This window comes from Aquarana catesbeiana, linkage group LG03, assembly GCF_042186555.1.
Source record: "Aquarana catesbeiana isolate 2022-GZ linkage group LG03, ASM4218655v1, whole genome shotgun sequence".
Classification (NCBI taxonomy): Eukaryota; Metazoa; Chordata; class Amphibia; order Anura; family Ranidae; genus Aquarana; species Aquarana catesbeiana.
In genome coordinates, this window is record NC_133326.1 from 743,817,729 (window position 1) to 743,840,174 (window position 22,446).

The window sequence follows — 22,446 nt, forward strand, 5'->3', positions numbered from 1 at the left end:
GACACAGTCAGGACTATCTCATTATATAAGGACTGGGACCTAACTATGTACACAGGACACAGTCAGGACTATCTCATTATATAAGGACCAGGACCTAACAATGTACACAGGACACAGTCAGGACTATCTCATTATATAAGGACCTGGGACCTAACTATGTACACAGGACACAGTCAGGACTATCTCATTATATAAGGACCAGGACCTAACTATGTACACAGGACACAGTCAGGACTATCTCATTATATAAGGACCAGGACCTAACTATGTACACAGGACACAGTCAGGACTATCTCATTATATAAGGACAGGGACCTAACTATGTACACAGGACACAGTCAGGACTATCTCATTATATAAGGACCAGGACCTAACTATGTACACAGGACACAGTCAGGACTATCTCATTATATAAGGACCGGGACCTAACTATGTACACAGGACACAGTCAGGACTATCTCATTATATAAGGACCAGGACCTAACTATGTACACAGGACACAGTCAGGACTATCTCATTATATAAGGACCGGGACCTAACTATGTACACAGGACACAGTCAGGACTATCTCATTATATAAGGACCAGGACCTAACTATGTACACAGGACACAGTCAGGACTATCTCATTATATAAGGACCTGGACCTAACTATGTACACAGGACACAGTCAGGACTATCTCATTATATAAGGACCAGGGACCTAACTATGTACACAGGACACAGTCAGGACTATCTCATTATATAAGGACCAGGACCTAACTATGTACACAGGACACAGTCAGGACTATCTCATTATATAAGGACCGGGACCTAACTATGTACACAGGACACAGTCAGGACTATCTCATTATATAAGGACCAGGGACCTAACTATGTACACAGGACACAGTCAGGACTATCTCATTATATAAGGACTGGGACCTAACTATGTACACAGGACACAGTCAGGACTATCTCATTATATAAGGACCTGGGACCTAACTATGTACACAGGACACAGTCAGGACTATCTCATTATATAAGGACCAGGACCTAACTATGTACACAGGACACAGTCAGGACTATCTCATTATATAAGGACCAGGGACCTAACTATGTACACAGGACACAGTCAGGACTATCTCATTATATAAGGACCAGGACCTAACTATGTACACAGGACACAGTCAGGACTATCTCATTATATAAGGACCGGGACCTAACTATGTACACAGGACACAGTCAGGACTATCTCATTATATAAGGACCAGGGACCTAACTATGTACACAGGACACAGTCAGGACTATCTCATTATATAAGGACCAGGACCTAACTATGTACACAGGACACAGTCAGGACTATCTCATTATATAAGGACCAGGACCTAACTATGTACACAGGACACAGTCAGGACTATCTCATTATATAAGGACCAGGACCTAACTATGTACACAGGACACAGTCAGGACTATCTCATTATATAAGGACCAGGACCTAACTATGTACACAGGACACAGTCAGGACTATCTCATTATATAAGGACCAGGACCTAACTATGTACACAGGACACAGTCAGGACTATCTCATTATATAAGGACCTGGACCTAACTATGTACACAGGACACAGTCAGGACTATCTCATTATATAAGGACCAGGACCTAACTATGTACACAGGACACAGTCAGGACTATCTCATTATATAAGGACCTGGGACCTAACTATGTACACAGGACACAGTCAGGACTATCTCATTATATAAGGACCAGGGACCTAACTATGTACACAGGACACAGTCAGGACTATCTCATTATATAAGGACCAGGGACCTAACTATGTACACAGGACACAGTCAGGACTATCTCATTATATAAGGACCAGGACCTAACTATGTACACAGGACACAGTCAGGACTATCTCATTATATAAGGACCAGGACCTAACTATGTACACAGGACACAGTCAGGACTATCTCATTATATAAGGACCAGGACCTAACTATGTACACAGGACACAGTCAGGACTATCTCATTATATAAGGACCTGGGACCTAACTATGTACACAGGACACAGTCAGGACTATCTCATTATATAAGGACCAGGACCTAACTATGTACACAGGACACAGTCAGGACTATCTCATTATATAAGGACCGGGACCTAACTATGTACACAGGACACAGTCAGGACTATCTCATTATATAAGGACCGGGACCTAACTATGTACACAGGACACAGTCAGGACTATCTCATTATATAAGGACCAGGACCTAACTATGTACACAGGACACAGTCAGGACTATCTCATTATATAAGGACCGGGACCTAACTATGTACACAGGACACAGTCAGGACTATCTCATTATATAAGGACCGGGACCTAACTATGTACACAGGACACAGTCAGGACTATCTCATTATATAAGGACCAGGACCTAACTATGTACACAGGACACAGTCAGGACTATCTCATTATATAAGGACCAGGACCTAACTATGTACACAGGACACAGTCAGGACTATCTCATTATATAAGGACTGGGACCTAACTATGTACACAGGACACAGTCAGGACTATCTCATTATATAAGGACCAGGACCTAACTATGTACACAGGACACAGTCAGGACTATCTCATTATATAAGGACCAGGGACCTAACTATGTACACAGGACACAGTCAGGACTATCTCATTATATAAGGACCAGGACCTAACTATGTACACAGGACACAGTCAGGACTATCTCATTATATAAGGACCAGGACCTAACTATGTACACAGGACACAGTCAGGACTATCTCATTATATAAGGACCAGGACCTAACTATGTACACAGGACACAGTCAGGACTATCTCATTATATAAGGACCTGGACCTAACTATGTACACAGGACACAGTCAGGACTATCTCATTATATAAGGACCAGGACCTAACTATGTACACAGGACACAGTCAGGACTATCTCATTATATAAGGACCAGGACCTAACTATGTACACAGGACACAGTCAGGACTATCTCATTATATAAGGACTGGGACCTAACTATGTACACAGGACACAGTCAGGACTATCTCATTATATAAGGACCAGGAACCTAACTATGTACACAGGACACAGTCAGGACTATCTCATTATATAAGGACCAGGACCTAACTATGTACACAGGACACAGTCAGGACTATCTCATTATATAAGGACTGGGACCTAACAATGTACACAGGACACAGTCAGGACTATCTCATTATATAAGGACCAGGACCTAACTATGTACACAGGACACAGTCAGGACTATCTCATTATATAAGGACTGGGACCTAACTATGTACACAGGACACAGTCAGGACTATCTCATTATATAAGGACCAGGACCTAACAATGTACACAGGACACAGTCAGGACTATCTCATTATATAAGGACCAGGACCTAACTATGTACACAGGACACAGTCAGGACTATCTCATTATATAAGGACCGGGACCTAACTATGTACACAGGACACAGTTAGGACTATCTCATTATATAAGGACCAGGACCTAACTATGTACACAGGACACAGTCAGGACTATCTCATTATATAAGGACCGGGACCTAACTATGTACACAGGACACAGTCAGGACTATCTCATTATATAAGGACCAGGACCTAACTATGTACACAGGACACAGTCAGGACTATCTCATTATATAAGGACTGGGACCTAACTATGTACACAGGACACAGTCAGGACTATCTCATTATATAAGGACCGGGACCTAACTATGTACACAGGACACAGTCAGGACTATCTCATTATATAAGGACCGGGACCTAACTATGTACACAGGACACAGTCAGGACTATCTCATTATATAAGGACCGGGACCTAACTATGTACACAGGACACAGTCAGGACTATCTCATTATATAAGGACCGGGACCTAACTATGTACACAGGACACAGTCAGGACTATCTCATTATATAAGGACCGGGACCTAACTATGTACACAGGACACAGTCAGGACTATCTCATTATATAAGGACCAGGACCTAACTATGTACACAGGACACAGTCAGGACTATCTCATTATATAAGGACCAGGACCTAACTATGTACACAGGACACAGTCAGGACTATCTCATTATATAAGGACCAGGACCTAACTATGTACACAGGACACAGTCAGGACTATCTCATTATATAAGGACTGGGACCTAACTATGTACACAGGACACAGTCAGGACTATCTCATTATATAAGGACCGGGACCTAACAATGTACACAGGACACAGTCAGGACTATCTCATTATATAAGGACCGGGACCTAACTATGTACACAGGACACAGTCAGGACTATCTCATTATATAAGGACTGGGACCTAACTATGTACACAGGACACAGTCAGGACTATCTCATTATATAAGGACCAGGACCTAACTATGTACACAGGACACAGTCAGGACTATCTCATTATATAAGGACTGGGACCTAACTATGTACACAGGACACAGTCAGGACTATCTCATTATATAAGGACCAGAACCTAACTATGTACACAGGACACAGTCAGGACTATCTCATTATATAAGGACCGGGACCTAACTATGTACACAGGACACAGTCAGGACTATCTCATTATATAAGGACCAGGACCTAACTATGTACACAGGACACAGTCAGGACTATCTCATTATATAAGGACCGGGACCTAACTATGTACACAGGACACAGTCAGGACTATCTCATTATATAAGGACCAGGACCTAACTATGTACACAGGACACAGTCAGGACTATCTCATTATATAAGGACCAGGACCTAACTATGTACACAGGACACAGTCAGGACTATCTCATTATATAAGGACTGGGACCTAACTATGTACACAGGACACAGTCAGGACTATCTCATTATATAAGGACCGGGACCTAACAATGTACACAGGACACAGTCAGGACTATCTCATTATATAAGGACCAGGACCTAACTATGTACACAGGACACAGTCAGGACTATCTCATTATATAAGGACTGGGACCTAACTATGTACACAGGACACAGTCAGGACTATCTCATTATATAAGGACCAGAACCTAACTATGTACACAGGACACAGTCAGGACTATCTCATTATATAAGGACCGGGACCTAACTATGTACACAGGACACAGTCAGGACTATCTCATTATATAAGGACCAGGACCTAACTATGTACACAGGACACAGTCAGGACTATCTCATTATATAAGGACCGGGACCTAACTATGTACACAGGACACAGTCAGGACTATCTCATTATATAAGAACCGGGACCTAACTATGTACACAGGACACAGTCAGGACTATCTCATTATATAAGGACTGGGACCTAACTATGTACACAGGACACAGTCAGGACTATCTCATTATATAAGGACCGGGACCTAACTATGTACACAGGACACAGTCAGGACTATCTCATTATATAAGGACCGGGACCTAACTATGTACACAGGACACAGTCAGGACTATCTCATTATATAAGGACCAGGACCTAACTATGTACACAGGACACAGTCAGGACTATCTCATTATATAAGGACCAGAACCTAACTATGTACACAGGACACAGTCAGGACTATCTCATTATATAAGGACTGGGACCTAACTATGTACACAGGACACAGTCAGGACTATCTCATTATATAAGGACCGGGACCTAACTATGTACACAGGACACAGTCAGGACTATCTCATTATATAAGGACCAGGACCTAACTATGTACACAGGACACAGTCAGGACTATCTCATTATATAAGGACCAGGACCTAACTATGTACACAGGACACAGTCAGGACTATCTCATTATATAAGGACCAGAACCTAACTATGTACACAGGACACAGTCAGGACTATCTCATTATATAAGGACTGGGACCTAACTATGTACACAGGACACAGTCAGGACTATCTCATTATATAAGGACCGGGACCTAACTATGTACACAGGACACAGTCAGGACTATCTCATTATATAAGGACCAGGACCTAACTATGTACACAGGACACAGTCAGGACTATCTCATTATATAAGGACCAGAACCTAACTATGTACACAGGACACAGTCAGGACTATCTCATTATATAAGGACCAGGACCTAACTATGTACACAGGACACAGTCAGGACTATCTCATTATATAAGGACCGGGACCTAACTATGTACACAGGACACAGTCAGGACTATCTCATTATATAAGGACTGGGACCTAACTATGTACACAGGACACAGTCAGGACTATCTCATTATATAAGGACCGGGACCTAACTATGTACACAGGACACAGTCAGGACTATCTCATTATATAAGGACCGGGACCTAACTATGTACACAGGACACAGTCAGGACTATCTCATTATATAAGGACCAGGACCTAACTATGTACACAGGACACAGTCAGGACTATCTCCTTATATAAGGACCAGGACCTAACTATGTACACAGGACACAGTCAGGACTATCTCATTATATAAGGACCAGGACCTAACTATGTACACAGGACACAGTCAGGACTATCTCATTATATAAGGACAAGGACCTAACTATGTACACAGGACACAGTCAGGACTATCTCATTATATAAGGACCAGGACCTAACTATGTACACAGGACACAGTCAGGACTATCTCATTATATAAGGACCAGGACCTAACTATGTACACAGGACACAGTCAGGACTATCTCATTATATAAGGACCAAGACCTGACTAATAACAGGACACAGTCAGGACTATCTCATTATATAAGGACCAAGACCTGACTAATAACAGGACACAGTCAGGACTATCTCATTCCTATATCTCATTATATAAGGACCAGGACCTGACTAATAGCGCAGGACACAGTCAGGACTATGTCATTCCTATATCTCATTATATAAGGACCAGGACCTGACTAATAACACAGGACACAGTCAGGACTATCTCATTCCTATATCTCATTATATAAGGACCAGGACACATGTTCCTAAGTCTGTAACGTTGAAGGTCTATTTTCAGAGGTGAACGTTGAAGGTCTATTTTCAGAGGTGAACGTTGAAGGCCTATTTTCAGAGGTGATGGGTTCTGTATACTATGTACATTGACCCTCCATGCGGTCGTCTTGGTATACGGTCAGTATTGGTCGATGTCTCTGACCTGCAGACGGCTTCCCATTTCCCGTCACGTGTCTTTACAATTATTGGGGGGTTTTCGGTTCCTGTTGTGTCCTAGTCATCCACTCTACTCTCTGACACTTTGAGATGCACACCAGTCAATCACAGAGACAAGGACTTCATAAAGGGCACCACCAGAGATCCACTTCTGAATAACAGAGTTTTGTGAAATATAGGACTATAATATACAGATGGTGCCTCATTCACACCCCCAATTTTATCATCCTTTGGCATCAGTCTGAAGATGATACATAACCCACTGCACCCCCTGGTAGAGTCGGGGACTAATATTGACTAACCCTTTCTTCCCCCAGCAATGATCCTCATGTTCTACCTGGTTTTCTACGCCTTCCTCACGGCCGTCTTCATTCTCAGTATGTGGGTAATGCTGCAGACCATCGACGAATATAATCCAAAATACGCAGATCGACTGGTCAATCCAGGTGAGAGAACATCCCCCCCGACACTCATCATCTACTTCTTGTGGGGGTTTCCTATATTCATATACCATAGCTGGTGGAAGTACATAATGGACGCTCATGGGATCCTAGTGTGATGGGGACAGCTGTATACAAACTTCTAAACCTTCATGTAAAGAGGGGGCTGCCAGGAAAATGGACAGCAGGACTTTGTTCAGGAGAGCTGTCAGCCTTTGGGTAGAACATGGTGGAGTGGGTGAGCTGCCAGTCTTTGTGTAGAACATGGTGCAGTGGGTGAGCCATAATCCTTTGAGGAGCGCATGGCAGTGTGGGTGAACCATCAGTCTTTAAGAGAAACATGGTGGAGTGGGGAGACCTCAGTCTATGGGGAAAGCACAGTGGAACTGAGAACCATCAGCCTTGAGTAGAACATGGTTCAGTGGTCATCAGTCTTTGAGGAGGACATGGTGGAGTGGGTGAGCTGTCAGACTTTGAGAAGAAAATGGTGGAGTGGGTAGAGTCATCATTCGTAGAGAACATGATGCAGTGGGTAAATCGTGAGTCTTTGGGAAGAAAATGGTGCAGCGGGTGAGCCATCGTTTTTTTGGGAGATCATGATGGAGTAGGTGAGCTGTCTGTTTTTGAAGGGAACATGGTGGAGTGGGTGAGCCATCAGTATCTGGGGTGGACATGGTGGCGTGGAGGAGCTGTCAGTTATGCAGAGAACATGGTGTCTTTTTTTCAACCTCACCTACCATGTAACTATGTAATTATGAGTGGATGAGCAGTCGATTGTTGAAGAGAACATGATAAAGTAGGTGGTCCATCAGACTTTTGGAGGAGCGTGGTAGACTGGATAAGCTGTCAGTTTATACAGAGAAGATGGTGCAATGGGTGAGCAGTCTGTTGTTGAGAAGAACATAATGGTGTGGATGATGTGCCCGTCTTTTGGTAGAATATGGTGGAGTGGGTGAGCCATCGGTCTTTGAGGTGAGCGTGGAGGAGTGTCAGTCAGTCTTTAGGAGGAACATGCCGTAGTTTTGGGGAGACTATGTGGAATGGGTAAGTATTCATCCTTTGAGGAGAACATGTGTAGTGGGTGATCCGTCAGTCTTTGGGGAGCACATGATAGAGTGGGCGAGTCTTCAGTTCTTGAGGGAAACATGGTGGAGCCCTCAGTTTTTTGGGGAGAAGTTGGTGGTGTGGCAAACTATCAGTCTTTGGGCAGAACAAGTTGGCGTCATCAGTCTTAGTGGGGAATATGGTGCAGTGAGTGAACTGTCAGCCTTTGGGGAGAACATGGTGTAGTGAGTGAGTCTTTGTTTTTTTTAGAGAACTTGGTAGAGTGGGTGAATTGTCAGTCCTTAGGGAGAACATGGTGGAGTGGGTGAATTGTTAGTCTTTAGGGAGAACCTGGTGGAGTGGGTGAATTGTCAGTCCTTAGGGAGAACATGGTGGAGTGGGTGAATTGTCAGTCTTTAGGGAGAACCTGGTGGAGTGGGTGAATTGTCAGTCTTTAGGGAGAACCTAGTGGAGTGGGTGAATTGTCAGTCTTTAGGGAGAACCTGGTGGAGTGGGTGAATTGTCAGTCTTTAGGGAGAACATGGTGGAGTGGGTGAATTGTCAGTCTTTAGGGAGAACCTGGTGGAGTGGGTGAATTGTCAGTCTTTAGGGAGAACCTGGTGGAGTGGGTGAATTGTCAGTCTTTAGGTAGAACCTGGTGGAGTGGGTGAATTGTCAGTCTTTAGGTAGAACCTGGTGGAGTGGGTGAATTGTCAGTCTTTAGGGAGAACCTGGTGGAGTGGGTGAATTGTCAGTCTTTAGGGAGAACCTCGTAGAGTGGGTGAATTGGCAGTCTTTAGAGAGAACCTCATAGAGTGGGTGAATTGTCAGTCTTTAGGGAGAACCTGGTGGAGTGTGTGAATCGTCAGTCTTTAGAGAGAACCTCGTGGAGTGGGTGAATTGTCAGTCTTTAGGGAGAACATGGTGGAGTGGGTAAATTGTCAGTCTTTAGGGAGAACCTGGTGGAGTGGGTGAATTGTCAGTCTTTAGGGAGAACCTTGTAGAGTGGGTGAATTGTCAGTCTTTAGGGAGAACATGGTGGAGTGGGTGATTTGTCAGGCTTTAGGGAGAACATGGTGGAGTGGGTGAATTGTCAGTCTTTAGGGAGAACCTGTTGGAGTGGGTGAATTGTCAGTCTTTAGGGAGAACCTGGTGGAGTGGGTGAATTGTCAGTCTTTAGGGAGAACCTGTTGGAGTGGGTGAATTGTCAGTCTTTAGGGAGAACCTGGTGGAGTGGGTGAATTGTCAGTCTTTAGGGAGAACCTGTTGGAGTGGGTGAATTGTCAGTCTTTAGGGAGAACCTAGTGGAGTGGGTGAATTGTCAGTCTTTAGGGAGAACCTGTTGGAGTGGGTGAATTGTCAGTCTTTAGGGAGAACCTGGTGGAGTGGGTGAATTGTCAGTCTTTAGGGAGAACCTGTTGGAGTGGGTGAATTGTCAGTCTTTAGGGAGAACCTGGTGGAGTGGGTGAATTGTCAGTCTTTAGGGAGAATCTGGTGGAGTGGGTGAATTGTCAGTCTTTAGGGAGAACATGGTGGAGTGGGTGAATTGTCAGTCTTTAGGGAGAACATGGTGGAGTGGGTGAATTGTCAGTCTTTAGGGAGAACCTGGTGGAGTGGGTGAGTTGTCAGTCTTTAGGGAGAACATGGTGGAGTGGGTGAATTGTCAGTCTTTATGGAGAACCTTGTAGAGTGGGTGAATTGTCAATCTTTATGGAGAACCTGGTGGAGTGGGTGAATTGTCAGTCTTTAGGGAGAACCTGGTGGAGTGGGTGAGTTGTCAGTCTTTAGGGAGAACATGGTGGAGTGGGTGAATTGTCAGTCTTTAGGGAGAACCTGGTGGAGTGGGTGAATTGTCAGTCTTTAGGGAGAACATGGTGGAGTGGGTGAGCATTTGAATGTTTTCCAGCCATGTACACTGCACTCTCCAACTCCATGCAAAGTCTAAGTGTCATCAGTCAGATATCTCTCTCATATCTGTGGCCTTTCTCCTCACAGGGTTAATGATCAGACCCAAGCTGGACACCCTAGAGATTGTATATAGCATCAATGGACAGAACGCTACCTGGCAGAGATATGTTGATGGCCTTAATACTGTGCTGCAAGGTAAGTCTACTGAGATCTTCTATACATTCTATTTATATTTGTCTTCCAATATTTCATCTATACCTTCCCATCACCCTCCACCGATATGCACACCCCTCTTTTACCCAAAAGTCTGCCGCCTGGACTTGTCCCTAAGACCATCTGTCATCCAACATCTCCCCAGCACCACCTGATACCCATCCCCAGGACCATCTACGATCCCATGTGTCCCTAAATCATTCATCTGATATCTTTCCCATCTATCATTCCTCTGCCACCTGCATCCACCTACAGAATCATCTGAATCATCCAAAATATCCTAACACCTTTATCTGATATACTTCCCCACTATCACCCCAAAACTCAGTCACCTGCCCCCACCTAGAAGACCATCTGTCATCCAATATCTCCCCAGCACCTGATACTTATCCCCAGGACCCTCTACTATCCAACGTGTCCCTGACACAATCATCTGAGATCCTTCCCCGCTATCGGTCCAAAACTCTGTCACCTGCAGAGGACCATCTGTCATCCAATATCTCCCCAGCACCTACGCCCGGTACCCATCCCCAGGGCCCTCTACTATCCAACGTGTCCCTGACACAATCATCTGAGATCCTTCCCCGCTATCGGTCCAAAACTCTGTCACCTGCAGAGGACCATCTGTCATCCAATAACTCCCCAGCACCTACGCCTGGTACCCATCTCCAGGGCCCTCTACTATCCAACGTGTCCCTGACACAATCATCTAAGATCCTTCCCCATATATCTCCTCAAAACTCTGTCACACCTTCATCTAGTAACTACCCCCACTATTTCCTCCAAACGTTTCAACTGTACCTATATCATGCAATGTCTCCATTGCCTGTAAATGACAAGCAGGGCATTTTGTATCTAATATTTCTGATATCTTTTAGACTGTAGGTCTTTTACCCATCTCTTGTATCCTGTATTTCACCAATATTGCCCCTCTCTAAATATGATCTTCCTTAACCCATCATCCTGGGTTATTGTGCATTTCTCTGGTATCTGCTATCTCACAGATACTTCACCTTCAGCCATCTCTCCAACACACACTGTGCCCAATCTCTGCCCATGATATCTACCTCTATACGGTGGTCCTCCATCTATTCACATCTCCAACATCCAAGTTCCACTGACCACCCCCTCAAAGGCATCTTCCCCATTCAGTACTCCTCCAATGTCTGTACCTAGGCTGCCATCATATTCCTCTTCTCTCTACATTCCTTCCTCTGTTTCTCTGTCCTCCGATATTCTCAGTAGTGTAGGTGTTTTTTAATGTGTGGCCTTACCTCTGAGGAATCTTCTGGAGTCATCAATATCACCTTCTCTCCCACAGATTACAACCAATCTGTCCAAGAACATAGGGGCACCGTGTGCCCGTCTGGAGTCTACAACAGGCAGGACGACTTTGGGGAGGTCAGGAATTACCCCAAGAAGGCTTGTCAGTTTGTTCGGGATAATTTGGGTGACTGCTCCGGGATAGGAGTCGATCCCATGTTCGGATATGCCAATGGAACGCCATGTGTGCTCATTAAAATGAACCGGGTGAGGCATTTGGGGGAGGGTGGGGATTTACCATATATTACATCTCCCCTCATATACTTAGTTACATAGTAGGTGAGGTTGAAAAAAAGACACAAGTCCATCAAGTCCAACCTATGTGTGTGATTATGTGTCAGTATTACATTACATATCCCTGTATATTGCGGTCATTCAGGTGATTATCTAATAGTTTCTTGAAGCTATCAATGCTCCCCGCTGAGACCACCGCCTGTGGAAGGGAATTCCACATCCTTGCCGCTCTTACAGTAAAGAACCCTCTACGTAGTTTAAGGTTAAACCTCTTTTCTTCTAATTGTAATGAGTGGCCACGAGTCTTGTTAAACTCTCTTCTGCGAAAAAGTTTTATCCCTATTGTGGGGTCACCAGTCCGGTATTTATATATTGTGGGGTCACCAGTCCGGTATTTATATATTGTGGGGTCACCAGTCCGGTATTTATATATTGTGGGGTCACCAGTCCGGTATTTATATATTGTGGGGTCACCAGTCCGGTATTTATACAATGAAATCATATCCTCTCTCAAGCGTCTCTTCTCCAGAGAGAATAAGTTCAGAGCTCACAACCTTTCCTCATAACTAAGATCCTCCAGACCCTTTATTAGCTTTGTTGCCCTTCTTTGTACTCGCTCCATTTCCAGTACATCCTTCCTGAGGACTGGTGCCCAGAACTGGACAGCATACTCCAGGTGCGGCCGGACCAGAGTCTTGTAGAGCGGGAGAATTATCGTTTTATCTCTGGAGTTGATCCCTTTTTAATGCCAATATTCTGTTTGCTTTGTTAGCAGCAGCTTGGCATTGCATGTCATTGCTGAGCCTATCATCTACTAGGACCCCCAGGTCCTTTTCCATCCTAGATCCCCCCAGAGGTTCTCCCCCCAGTGTATAGATTGCATTCATATTTTTGCCACCCAAATGCATTATTTTACATTTTTCTACATTGAACCTCATTTGCCATGTAGTCGCCCCTCCCCCATTAATTTGTTCAGGTCTTTTTGCAAGATTTCCACATCCTGCGGAGAAGTTATTGCCCTGCTTAGCTTAGTATTGTCTGCAAATACAGAGATTGAACTGTTTATCCCATCCTCCAGATCGTTTATGAACAAATTAAATAGGATTGGTCCCAGCACAGAACCCTGGGGAACCCCACTACCCACCCCTGACCATTCTGAGTACTCCCCATTTATCACCACCCTCTGAACTCGCCCTTGTAGCCAGTTTTCAATCCATGTACTCACCCTATGGTCCATGCCAACGGACCTTATTTTGTACAGTAAACGTTTATGGGGAACTGTGTCAAATGCTTTTGTAAAATCCAGATACACAACGTCTACGGGCCTTCCTTTATCTAGATGGCAACTCACCTCCTCATGGAAGGTTAATAGATTGGTTTGGCAAGAACGATTCTTCATGAATCCATGCTGATTACTGCTAATGATATCATTCTTATTACTAAAATCTTGTATATAGTCCCTTATCAGCCCCTCCAAGAGTTTACATACTATTGATGTTAGGCTAACTGGTCTGTAATTCCCAGGGATGTTTTTTGGGCCCTTTTTAAATATTGGTGCTACATATCTATGTATACCCCCAAATATGCTGATACACAGACCCCCCCTCCCCAAACAAACTGTTGTAACACCTTTACATCACCCCAACTCTTCTAATACGTGACGAGAGGTGATGCTGACTGAACTCTGTGGCCCAGACCTCACCTGACACAATGGCCTCCTCTTAGGAGTTTCTGGTCCTCCACTCTCATTGTGGAGATTGGAGGAGGGAATGGTGAGAACATCGATCAGGTTCTCAATGCTGTCTTGTACCCTTGTTATTGAAGATATTGTCTCATTTCCTGTCCTGGTGACCACACTCTCTTCTTTCCCCTACGTCTTTGTATGTTACCTCCATCCGCACAAAGTAGACATCCAAGAACACAGGTCCACCATACTGTATGAGTGATCGTACTGGTCCTCCACTCTCATCGTGGAGAGAGGAGGAGGGAATGATGAGAACATCGATCAGGTTCTCAATGCTGTCTTGTACCCTTGTTGAAGATATTGTCTAATTTCCTGTCCTGGTGACCACACTCTCTTCTCTCCCCTACGTCTTTGTATGTTACCTCCATCCGCACAAGAACACAGGTCCACCATACTGTCTGAGTGATCGTACCTTTGTTGTCAATGTGAGAGACAGTCAGACATTAGTATAGACATCTGGAGGTGACTATATATATGTTTCCTATATCCAGGGCTGGGACAAGGGGGGGACAGGAGGGGCGGCTAGGAGTGATGATTTAGGGGGATGTGTGTTGGGAGGGACAATTGGGGGGGGCAGCAGGGGGCAAGAATTGCTAGGAGTGGTGATTTCAGACCATTTGTGTTGGAAGTGGTAATTTTTTTGGGGGGGGGGCCTGCAGGGGGTAGGAATTGCTAGGAGAGGTGATTTAGGGGAATTTGTGTTGAGAGGGGCAATTTGGGGGGGGCAGCAGGGGGTAAGCATTGCTGGGAGTGGTGATTTAGGGGGATGTGTGTTGGGAGGGGCAATTTAGGGGGGGGGTCATCAGGGGGTAAGTATTGCTAGAAGCGGGGATTTAGGGGGATTTGTATTAAGAGGGGAAATTGGGGGGGGGGGGCAGCAGGGGGCAAGAATTGCTAGGAGTGGTGATTTCGGACCATTTGTGTTGGAAGTGGTAATTTTTTTTGGGGGGGGAGGGGGGGAGCTGCAGGGGGTAAGAACTGCTAGGAGAGGTGATTTAGGGGAATTTGTGTTGAGAGGGGCAATTTGGGGGGGGCAGCAGGGGGTAAGCATTGCTGGGAGTGGTGATTTTGGGGGATTTGTGTTGGGAGGGGCAATTTGAGGGGGCTGCAGGGGGTAAGAATTGCTAGGAGTGCTGATTTAGGGTGATTTTTGTTGAGAGGGGCAATTTGGGGGGCAGCAGGGGGTAAGCAATGCTAAGAGTGGTGATTTAGGAGGATTTGTGTTGGGAGGGGCAATTTGAGGGGGCAGCAGGGGGTAAAAATTGCTAGGAGTGGGGATTTAGGGGGATTCGTGTTGGGAGGGGCAATTTGGGGGGGGGGGGTGGCAGCAGGGGGTAAGTATTGCTAGGAGTGGGAATTTAGGCGGATTTGTGTTAGGAGGGGCAATTTGGGGGGCGGCAGGGGGAAAGAAATGCTAGGAGTGATTATTTAGGGGGATGTGTGTTGGGAGGGGCAATTTAGGGGGGGGGTCATCAGGGGGTAAGTATTGCTAGAAGCGGGGATTTAGGGGGATTTGTATTAAGAGGGGAAATTGGGGGGGGGCAGCAGGGGGCAAGAATTGCTAGGAGAGGTGATTTAGGGGAATTTGTGTTGAGAGGGGCAATTTGGGGGGGGGGGGGGGCAGCAGGGGGTAAGCATTGCTGGAAGTGGTGATTTTGAGGGAGTTGTGTTGGGAGGGGCAATTTGAGGGGGCTGCAGGGGGTAAGAATTGCTAGGAGTGCTGTAAGGATTTGGGTAAGGATTTGGGCTAGAAGAGATTATATGATAAAAGGGGAGGAGAATTATGCTAGGAGGAGACATTTTTGTTTGGGGGGGGGGATTTGTTATAGGAGAGGAAATTTAGGGGGGATTTGTGCTAGGAGGGGGGGAATTGGAGTCGGGGGGTTGAGAATGTGTACTCGGAGGGGAAATTTGAGGGGTAGAGCATTTTTGCTAGGAGGGGTGACTTTTTTGGGGGAGGGGCATTTGTGTTTGGGGTGGGGGGCAAAGATTTTTGCTGGGAGGGGGGGTTTCAGCAGGGGGGCGTATTTGTACTGGGGGAATTTATGCTTAGGGGGTATTAGTGGGGGGAGGGGGGATTTTTGCTGACACATAATGCTCATACATCTTGAATGGGTTGGCAAAGTTTGGCATGAATCTCCTGGGCTCTAGATGTCCTCTTGCCCCGGCACTGTCTATATCGGACTGTTCATAGGTTACCCCCCCCCCCGTGGCTCTTCATGATGCCCACATTTCTCCACTCTTCTTCTCCTAACATCAGAACGTTGGTCCTCATCATTCTTCTCCATCTCTATTACGGCAGGTGATAAACTTCTTCCCAAAAGTCATCCCGAGCCTCTCCAACACCTCCATCACTATCAGATGTTTCGGCAGGGTAAGTTTTTTGGGGGGATCTGAGCGGTTCTGCTTCCCGTCTGTCATGTCTGTTATCTCAAACTATTCTGTGTCTTTCTCTTTATCTCCAGAAGATAAAACTCGCTGTAAATGAGACGGTAAGAGGTGGAGCCTATAGGGGGCATCGTAGGCTCCTCATAGAGACCTATAGAAGCAGCTTATAGACCCCCCATAGTCAACCCTGATATGAAGACCACACATCCCAATGCTATAGAAGACACCTGCCTTTGATAGTGAGAGAAACACATATCTGTATAAAGATGGTGGGAGATGGACCCTATAGGAGGTGCCATAGTAGAGCAACCCTATAAGGTCACTTTTCATTCCTAACTCCAATCTATATAAAGGATAGAATATGCATCACCACTATACAGAATATGGTAGGAAGAGGTGGAACTTATAGGAGATGCCTTGTGCAACCCTATAATTTCACTCTTCATACATAATTCCTATGTATATTTGGAATTGTAGATACATGATACCTTCTATATGAGACAAGAAGAAATAGTACCCCTAAGAGATGCCGTATAGTCACCTCAAAGACCCTATAGATGTTCCCCACAGCCTTCCCCTTCTATCCCATACATGGCACCTAGAACATAGAATATACATCACTAGTCTAACTCTATAGATGGGACAAGAAGAGGTGGAACTTAAACATGATACCCCATAGCCTGCCCCTGCTAATATCCCATACAGGCACCTAGAACATAGACTATACCCTAACCCTATTATATAAAATATAGTATGTAGGAGACGAGAGAAGGTGGAACCTATAGGAGATGACTACACCCAATACAGACACCAAGTATTGTAAAGAATATATTATGTAACTCTGTAGATGGGACAAGAAGAGGTGGAACCCAAGATTGGTGGACCCCATAGCCTGCCCCTGCTGATATCCCATACAGGCACCTAGAACATAGACTATACCCTAAACCTATTATATAAAATATAGTATGTAGCCTTAAATAGGAGACGAGAGAAGGTGGAACCCTTTAGGAGATGACTACACTTAATACAAACACCAAGTATTATAAAAAAAATATATTATGTAACTCTGTAGATGGGACAAGAAGAGGTGGAGCTTAGAGGAGATGCTGTATAGTCACTTTACAGACCCTATAGCTGTACCTGATAGACGCCATAGCCTGTCCTTGCTTATATCCCATACAGGCACCTATAACATAGAGTATGCATCACTATTATATAAAATGTAGTATAGAGCCTTATATAGGAGGCAATAAGAGGTGGAACCTATGAAAGATGTCTACATCCAATGCAGACATCAAGTATATAGAATATACATCACTATTATAAAGAATATAGTATCTAGGTTTATATATAAGACAAGAAGAGATGGAACCTAGAGGAGATGCCGTAAAATCACTTATAGACCCTATAAATGTATCTGATAGACCACCATAGCCAGCCCCTGCTTATACCCCTATGCAGCCACCCAGAATATGGAATATGCATCACTAATATATAGAATATAGAATGTAACCTTATATATGAGACAGGAAGAGGTGGAACCTACAGGAGATGCCTACATCCCATACAGACACCCAACATATAGAATATGCATCTGTATTAGACACTGCTAGACACCCATCATGGTACATTCCGGCCTCTTCTGAGATATGACGAATCACCACTTGTGTAGAGTCTGTATGGCCGTATCTCTTCAGGGATGAGAGTGATATACAGTATTAGAATATACGGTGTATCATAGACTATTAAAAGTGATACCAGCCCAATATCTGACCCGGTGTATGATAGGACAATCAATGTGATATCACCCCCCATATCTGACCCGGTGTATGATAGGACAATCAATGTTATATCACCCCCAATATCTGACCCGGTTTATGATAGAACAATCAATGTGATATCACCCCGGACCCTGACCCTTCTCTCCTCTCCTCCAGAACGAGGAAAATGACAATCTCCTGGGCAGCAGAGTCTACTTCCCCAGCACCAACCAGGGCCTGGGCAGCATCGACCTCAAGTACTTCCCCTACTATGGAAACCGGGCGCAGGTAAGAACCTCCCCCGTTGGGGAGAATTCATCAACCAATCAGATGCTGTGTTCTGCCATCATTCTCCAATCACTCCGCCAATCTCACTTTTCTTGGTCTTCCCCCCCCCCCCCCAACAGAAAAATTACACGCAGCCATTTGTGGCAGTGAAATTCCTGAACGTGACACAGAACATGGACCATAATGTGGAATGTCGCATAAACGCTGCCAACATCAAAAATCAGGATGAACGGGACAAATTCCAGGGACGGGTGATCTTCAGGCTGAGGATTGACTCTTGAAGACTCTACTAGGTGAAGACTGTCCAACGTTCTTCCTCATCTTCCCCAACATAGACTGGCAGAGCCGGGAACAGGCTCGTAGTCGTAGGATATCACTGCCTCCTCCCACCCTGCTCATACATCTGTCTCCATAGACGGACTGCCACGCCAGGCTGGGGAGGGGGGTAATGACAAAGAGGACAAGTTTGCAGCACCATGTAGGTTTATATCCCATATAGAAACTACCACTAAAACATGTCCACACATATTCCACTGTCTTTACCAAGGAGTGTTCAGACAATTGCCAATATTCCCACTAAGGGGCGTACAGTCAATTGCTATTGTCCCCATCTAAGGGTGTCCAATCAACTGCCACTGTCTCCACCAAAAAGCATCCAATCAACTGCCACTGTCCCTGCCTAGGATCATTCAGGCAACTTCCACTGCCCCCCCCCAAGGACCATGCAAACTTCCGCCACCATCCTCACCAATGTGCGTCTAATAAACTGCCACCATCCCCAGCAAAGGGTGTCCAATCAACTGCTATTGTCTTAATCTAAGGTTGTTTAATCAACTGCAACCATCCCCACCAAAGGGTGTTCATTAAGCCACTATTGTCCCACCAACGGTTGTCCAATCAATTGCTATTGTCCCCATCTAAGAGTTTCCAATAAACTGCCACCATCCCCACCAAAGGGTGTTCATTAAGCCACTATTGTCCCACCAACGGTTGTCCAATCAATTGTTATTGTCCACATCTAAGAGTTTCCAATAAACTGCCACCATCCCCACCAAAGGGTGTCCAATCAACTGCTATTGTCTTAATCTAAGGTTGTTTAATCAACTGCCACCATCCCCACCTAAGGGTGTTCATTAAGCCACTATTGTCCCACCAACGGTTGTCTAATCAACTGCTATTGTCCCCATCTAAGAGTTTCCAATAAACTGCCATCATCCCCACCAAAGGTTGTCCAAACAACTGCCACTATCCCCACCAAAGGGTGCTCATTAGGCCAGTATTGTCCCCACCTATGGTTGTCTAATCAACTCCTATTGTCTCCATCTAAGAGTATCCAATAAACTGCCACCATCCCCACCAAAAGTTAACTACGGCCACCATCCCCACCAAAGGACATCCAATAAACTGCCACCAACCGCACCAAAGTGTCTCAATTCAACTGCAACTGTTTCCATCTAAGGGTGTCCAATTTAACTGCCACCATCCCCACCAAAGGGTGTCCAAACAACTGCCACCATCCTCACCAAAGGGTGTTCATTAGGCCACTATTGTCCCCACCTATGGTTGTCTAATCAACTGCTATTGTCTCCATCTAAGAGTACCCATTAAACTGCCACCATCCCCACCAGAAGTTAACTAAACTACAGCCACCATCCCCACCAAAGGGCATCCAATAAACTGCCACCAACCCCACCAAAGTGTCTCAATTCAACTGCTACTGTCTCCATCTAATCATGTCCAATCAACTGCCACCATCCCCACCAAAGGGCGTCCAAACAACTGCCACCATCCCAACCAAAGGGCGTCCAACCAACTATAACCATCCCCATTTAAGGACATCCAATCAACTGTAACTGTCCCTGTCAAGGAGTGTCTAGACAACTGCCACTGCCCCTTCCAAGGGGCATCCAATTAGCTGCCACTCTTGCGACCATTCACATGCCACCATCCCCAGAAAATGCTCATCCAATGAACTAATGCCATTACAGGAAAAATGCTGAAGTGTGCAAGATTAGAAATCTTCCCCCAAGTTCTGTCTGTCCCTCATCCACACACTGACACCCCTACTAACACACCGCCACCCACAGGATCGTGCCCCTGCACTGTATATAATGATGTGTACATAACATATTTATTGTAGAGTGGATTCAGATCCATCAATAAAGAGTCTGTGATTTCTACTGCAACTCATTTCATGGCACACAATGAATGTCAGGAGAAGGACCTCGTGATACCCCCTACTCAGCTATACAATGGGGACACCAACATGAGATGGGGAATATGTACTGACCACCAATGAGAGAAGCATTTCTCCCACTGACCACCAGTCTAAAGGGGCTCTTCTCTAGTGACCACCAATGAGAGGAGCATTCCTCCCACTGACCACCAGTCTGAAGGGGCTCTTCTCTAGTGACCACCAATGAGAAGAGCATTCTGACCACCAGCCTAAAGGGGCTCTTCTCTAGTGACCTTCAATGTAAGGAGCATTCCTCCCACTGACCACCAGTCTAAAAGGGCTCTTCTCTAGTGACCACCAATGAGAGGAGCATTCCTCCCACTGACCACCAGTCTTAAGGGGCTCTTTCCATTGATCACCAATGAGAAGAGCATTCTTCCCACTGACCACCAGCTTAAAGGGGCTCTTCTCTAGTGACCACCATTGTAAGGAGCATTCCTCCCACTGACCACCAGTCTAAAGGGGCTCTTCTATACTGACCTCTGTTGTAAGGAGCATTACTCCCTCTGACCACCAGTCTAAAGGGGCTCTTCTCTAGTGACCACCAATGCAAGGAGCATTCCTCCCACTGGTCACAGTCTAAAGGGGCTCTTTCCACTGATCAGCATTGAGAAGAACATTTCTCCCACTGACCACCAGCCTAAAGGTGCTCTTCTCTAGTAACCACCAATGAGAGGAGCATCCCTCCCACTGGCCACAGTCTAAAGGGGTTCATCCCACTGATCACCAATGAGAAGAGCATTCTTCCCACTGACCACCAGTCTAAAGGGGTTCTTCTCTAGTGACCACTGTTGTAAGGAGCATTTCTCCCACTGAACACCAGTCTAAAGGGGCTCTTCTCTAGTGACCACCAATGAGAAGAGCATACCTCCCACTGACCACCAGCCTAAAGGGGCTCTTCTCTAGTGACCACTGTTGTAAGAAGCATTCCTCCCTCTGACCTCCAGTCTAAATGGGCTATTCTATACTGACCACTGTTGTAAGGAGCATTCCTCCCACTGACCACCAGCCTAAAGGGGCTCTTCTCTAGTGAGCACCAATGAGAGGAACATTCCTCCCACTGACCACCAGTCTGAAGGGGCTCTTCTCTAGTGACCACCAATGAGAGGAGCATCCCTCCCACTGGCCACAGTCTAAAGGGGTTCATCCCACTGATCACCAATGAGAAGAGCATTCTTCCCACTGACCACCAGTCTAAAGGGGCTCTTCTCTAGTGACCACTGTTGTAAGGAGCATTTCTCCCACTGAACACCAGTCTAAAGGGGCTCTTCTCTAGTGACCACCAATGAGAAGAGCATACCTCCCACTGACCACCAGTCTGAAGGGGCTCTTCTCTAGTGACCACCAATGAGAGGAGCATCCCTCCCACTGGCCACAGTCTAAAGGGGTTCATCCCACTGATCACCAATGAGAAGAGCATTCTTCCCACTGACCACCAGTCTAAAGGGGCTTTTCTCTAGTGACCACTGTTGTAAGGAGCATTTCTCCCACTGAACACCAGTCTAAAGGGGCTCTTCTCTAGTGACCACCAATGAGAAGAGCATACCTCCCACTGACCACCAGCCTAAAGGGGCTCTTCTCTAGTGACCACTGTTGTAAGAAGCATTCCTCCCTCTGACCTCCAGTCTAAATGGGCTATTCTATACTGACCACTGTTGTAAGGAGCATTCCTCCCACTGACCACCAGCCTAAAGGGGCTCTTCTCTAGTGAGCAC

The 22,446-nt window shown here is 45.6% G+C and overlaps 1 protein-coding gene across 2 annotated transcripts in view; it reads left to right on the top strand.

Annotated features, from left to right (window-relative positions):
• LOC141133885 (sodium/potassium-transporting ATPase subunit beta-2-like) overlaps nucleotides 1-20,681 on the top strand; it is a 32,305-nt gene extending 11,624 nt beyond the window's left edge. Inside the window, exons 2-8 of one of the 2 annotated variants that reach the window (XM_073623485.1) lie at nucleotides 7,471-7,599; nucleotides 10,633-10,740; nucleotides 12,080-12,288; nucleotides 16,362-16,433; nucleotides 16,525-16,551; nucleotides 18,385-18,495; nucleotides 18,615-20,681. In XM_073623485.1, the coding sequence (XP_073479586.1) occupies nucleotides 7,471-7,599; nucleotides 10,633-10,740; nucleotides 12,080-12,288; nucleotides 16,362-16,433; nucleotides 16,525-16,551; nucleotides 18,385-18,495; nucleotides 18,615-18,776 (818 nt within the window). In that variant the 3' untranslated portion in view covers nucleotides 18,777-20,681. The remainder of the gene's footprint in view (nucleotides 1-7,470; nucleotides 7,600-10,632; nucleotides 10,741-12,079; nucleotides 12,289-16,361; nucleotides 16,434-16,524; nucleotides 16,552-18,384; nucleotides 18,496-18,614) is intronic. The other variant, XM_073623486.1, reaches the window with a different exon arrangement.
• Nucleotides 20,682-22,446: the final 1,765 nt, after the last annotated feature.